At 54.4% G+C, this 3,774-nt stretch overlaps 1 protein-coding gene across 1 annotated transcript; it reads left to right on the top strand.

The window, feature by feature from the left end:
- The first annotated feature begins 761 nt into the window (after positions 1-761).
- Positions 762-2,326, top strand: LOC124688986 (anthocyanidin 3-O-glucoside 6''-O-acyltransferase-like). Its single transcript, XM_047222596.1, has one exon. The coding sequence runs from the start codon at positions 945-947 to the stop codon at positions 2,319-2,321; it is 1,377 nt and encodes a 458-aa protein (XP_047078552.1). The 5' UTR covers positions 762-944; the 3' UTR covers positions 2,322-2,326.
- The last annotated feature ends 1,448 nt before the right edge of the window (positions 2,327-3,774 follow it).

The following is a 3,774-nucleotide window of genomic DNA, read 5'->3' as shown; positions in this document are numbered from 1 at the left end:
CCTGCGGGTGAGGGTGACTTCGCGGAATGATGGTCACTAGTGATTCGATCTACCCCTCGCCATATGTGCAAGGGAACCTCGCCACTGATCATGCTCACGGCATGGTGGATCTTCAAACACCGGAATGCGGCCGTCTTCGATAATGCGCGACCCTCAGTGCCCTCGCTTTTCGAAATGATCATAGCCGAAGTGCACTCGTGGGCGATAACGGGAGCCCGAGGACTTGGCCAACTCCTCCTCTAGACTAGGTTTCAGGTTGAGTTTTATGGCGTGGTATGGTCCCTTGTTACGGTGTATATATAACCTTCTTTTCCGTCAATGCATCCAATTGCAGAAAAAAGCCCTCAAGTCCTCGGAGGGCAAACACATTTTCCATGATTGTAGCCAGCACATGCGCCGACACTACATAATATTACTACCAACTTCTATTTTTCTAATCCAGCCGCCTAACCAACTGAGGCAAAGATACTTCAGTGCTCAGCACGATAATCGTTGCGCTGAAAAAGACCTAATAACAAGCAAGAATACATCTACTAATAACACTGTTGTCTGCAGAAGCCAGGTGTGCCAATGCTGATCGGCTCAACACTGCACAATCCTGAGAATACCACCACTGTGCTGCGTGTGTGTGTGGTGTCAGTTCATTCTCTGTGCACAAGTATCACTGAGAATGTCTTCCTGGAAGGAACCTTTGCACATTCAGAAAAGCAGAAGCATCAGCAGCCATGACAGCAAATAAAAGAATAGCAAAGACAGTGACGGACAGAGCGATGGACATGGACGGAGCAATTTGGCCAACCCAACCACCAGCAACTAACGATTTGGTGGTCTAGTGCTTTGCTTGCGTTTGGTGGATCTGAGCTGAGGCCCTCTCCTCCCCCTTCATCTTCATCTTCACAGGAGGAGCCCAAGAAGCGCCAGGGATCTCGAATTCTCCCTCCATCATGGCCACCAAGGTCCTCGACAAGCTCGCCGTCGCGGCCGACCCAGCTCCGGCGGGCGGCGCCGCGCTGCCGCTCACCTTCTTCGACGTGCCCTGGATCTTCACGGGCCCCGTGGAGCGCGTCTTCTTCTACCCCTACCCGCACCCCGTCGACCAATTCACCTCCGCCCTCCTCCCCCGCCTCGTCGCCTCCCTCGCCGCCGCGCTCAGCCGCTTCTACCCGCTCCTCGGCCGCGTCCGCCCGCGCGCCGACGGCGAGGGCTACGAGTTCTGCTCCGCGGATGGCGACGCCGTCGAGCTCACCGTCGCCGAGAGCGAGGACGATTTCGAGGAGCTCGCCGGCGACGGACCCAGGGACGTCGCCCGGCTCTACTCGCTCGTGCCGCGCCTCCCCGCGCCGGGGGACGCCGGGTTCGCGCTCGCCGCCGTGCAGGTGACCGTGTTCGCCGGCCGCGGGATCGCTGTTGGCGTGTCCATACACCACGTCGCCTGCGACGACTCCAGCTACATGCATTTCGTCAAGACCTGGGCCGGCCACTGCCGTCTTGCCACCGCCGGACAAGAAGAGGAAGTCGGCGCGGTGCCCCCTCCGCCGTTCTTGGACCGCGCCGTCATCGCGGACCCTGACGGCCTCGCCGCGAGGACGCTCGACGAAATGCGGCAGCTGGCGGCCAGCGGGCCTCCCCCCGCGCCTCCTCCGGGGCCGCCGCCGAAGCTGGTCATCGCGTCCTTCACGCTCACGCGCGGGTGCATCGACAAGCTCAAGCAGCGCGTGGCCGCCGCCGCCGCAGAAGACAAGCACGCTGCCGCCGCGGCCGGCGTCCACTGCTCGGCGTTCACGGTGGCGTGCGCGTTCGCGTGGGCGTGCCTGGCGCGCGCGGGGGCCGCGGCCTGCGACCAGGACCTCGCGCACCTGCTCTTCTCGGTGGAGTGCCGGCGCCGCCTGTCCCCGCCGGTCCCGCAGGAGTACCTGGGCAACTGCCTGCGGCCCTGCTTCGTGGAGGTCGGCGCGCGCGACCTGCTCGCGCCCGACGGCGTCGCCACGGCCGCCGCCGCCATCGGCGCGTCCATCAGGGCGCTGGACGTTGCCGGTGGCGTGATGGCCGGCGCCGAGGGGTGGTTCCAGAAGATCCTGTCGCTGGTGCCGCGGCGACCCATGTCCGTCGGCGGCTCGCCACGGTACGGCGTGTACGACACCGATTTCGGGCTGGGCAGGCCGAGGAAAGTGGAACTGGTGTCCATCGACAAGACGCCCGGCACGGTGTCCCTGGCCGAGGGCACCGACGGGAAACGCGGGATCGAGGTCGGCGTGGCGCTGCCGGAGGCCGAGATGGCGCGGTTCGCCGAGTGCTTCGCCGATGGCCTGCTGCAGCTATGAGAGATCTTGCAGCTGGCCACTGCAAGAACAAGAGGAAAACTAGCTGTTTTCGCTGTTCATATTGCCAATTTGCAATTGCTGTTAGTGTATACTACTACGGAGTAAAATGTATATTTCAGAGATGGATAATACTAAAATAAAATATCAGAAAATGCGAGCATCTTAGTGGTGATCAACACGCGGATTAGCAATGGGTCTTGACCATTATCAGTAAGGGAGTAGATCATGTGCACGTATGTGCAATCGCATCATTTTCAAGTTAGACAATGGGTGCCAAAATTCAGAGGAGTTGGCTGAAAAGGTCTCCCAATAATGTTCTTTACTTTCACGGAACGAGCTTTCAGTAGTGCACCCCAGCGAAGCAAACCCCAAGGGCTTCACATCCACTAGCTTGTCCTATTTTTGTTGTCTTTTTTTTTTTTTGCTACCTCACGACCGCTTTTTTGTTTCCCTGTTATTTTTTGTTTTGAGAATAAAATGTTTATATTACATCCCTAAAAAAACTTATATTACAGGAAACATATTTTTTTTAATACAGTACTAATTGTATGGTGAAAGATTTATCCTAGATCAAAGGAAGGTTCTTTGTTCGGCATAAAGTGCAAACTACTCCAAAGACTCTGTCTTAAAAAACAAATAGGTGAGGGTGGGCTGGGTAATTTTTCTTATAGAGGCTCGTAATTGGGCCGAGTAGTTGATGTTGACCATTAAAAGCCCTATATTCCATAGAACGGCCGGCCCCCAACACTCACTGAAGGCTAAAACCTCAGTCCACTCTGCTCCCCACCCCCTAGTTGGGCAGCGGCAACCGTGATCTATCGCTGCCGGAGAAGGTAGAGATCAACGATGGCAGACATGTAGATAGGGGCAGAGCCAGGAATATTGTAGGAGGGAGCCGATCAGAGAACTAACCCTATTGCTCATTCTTATGGAAGGCCTAAACACAATTTTAAACATTTTAGGAGCTTTTAGCATAGAAAATACGGATGTAAAAACTGCATGAATGTTAGGACTTAGAGGGGCTACTAGTCCTCCTCTCTGTGCTCCTGCATATAGTTAACAATATGTTGGACTAACGCAACACAAGTTATAGATTTATGCATTTTTCAAAGAAAACCCCGCCAGAACGGTGGACACAACTATATATTTTTCATTGTTCAAAATTGTTAGGCAAAGCCAGGAATGTCAGAAAAGTCCACAAAAAAAAATCGATGTTGCATGACTCGTGACAGAAACTCACCCAACATGCTAGGTTACAACAACCCTCTATGACAAGTGACCAAAAAAAGGAAAAATACACAACTCCTGGACAAAGTCATACAAAGGTCCATCACATGCGCGCATATGTTTAAGTCCCATAGATTGGTCTCTGGGTTTTCATCCGTAAAGTTAAGATTCAAGAAACAACCTTTAGGAAGGGAACAATATTGGAATGTCAACTGATAATGGATCT

Source organism: Lolium rigidum, chromosome 2 (genome assembly GCF_022539505.1).
Source record: "Lolium rigidum isolate FL_2022 chromosome 2, APGP_CSIRO_Lrig_0.1, whole genome shotgun sequence".
In the NCBI taxonomy this organism is placed as follows: Eukaryota; Viridiplantae; Streptophyta; class Magnoliopsida; order Poales; family Poaceae; genus Lolium; species Lolium rigidum.
Note: the sequence above shows the minus strand (reverse complement) of the source record. Positions and strands in the feature narration are given on the sequence as shown.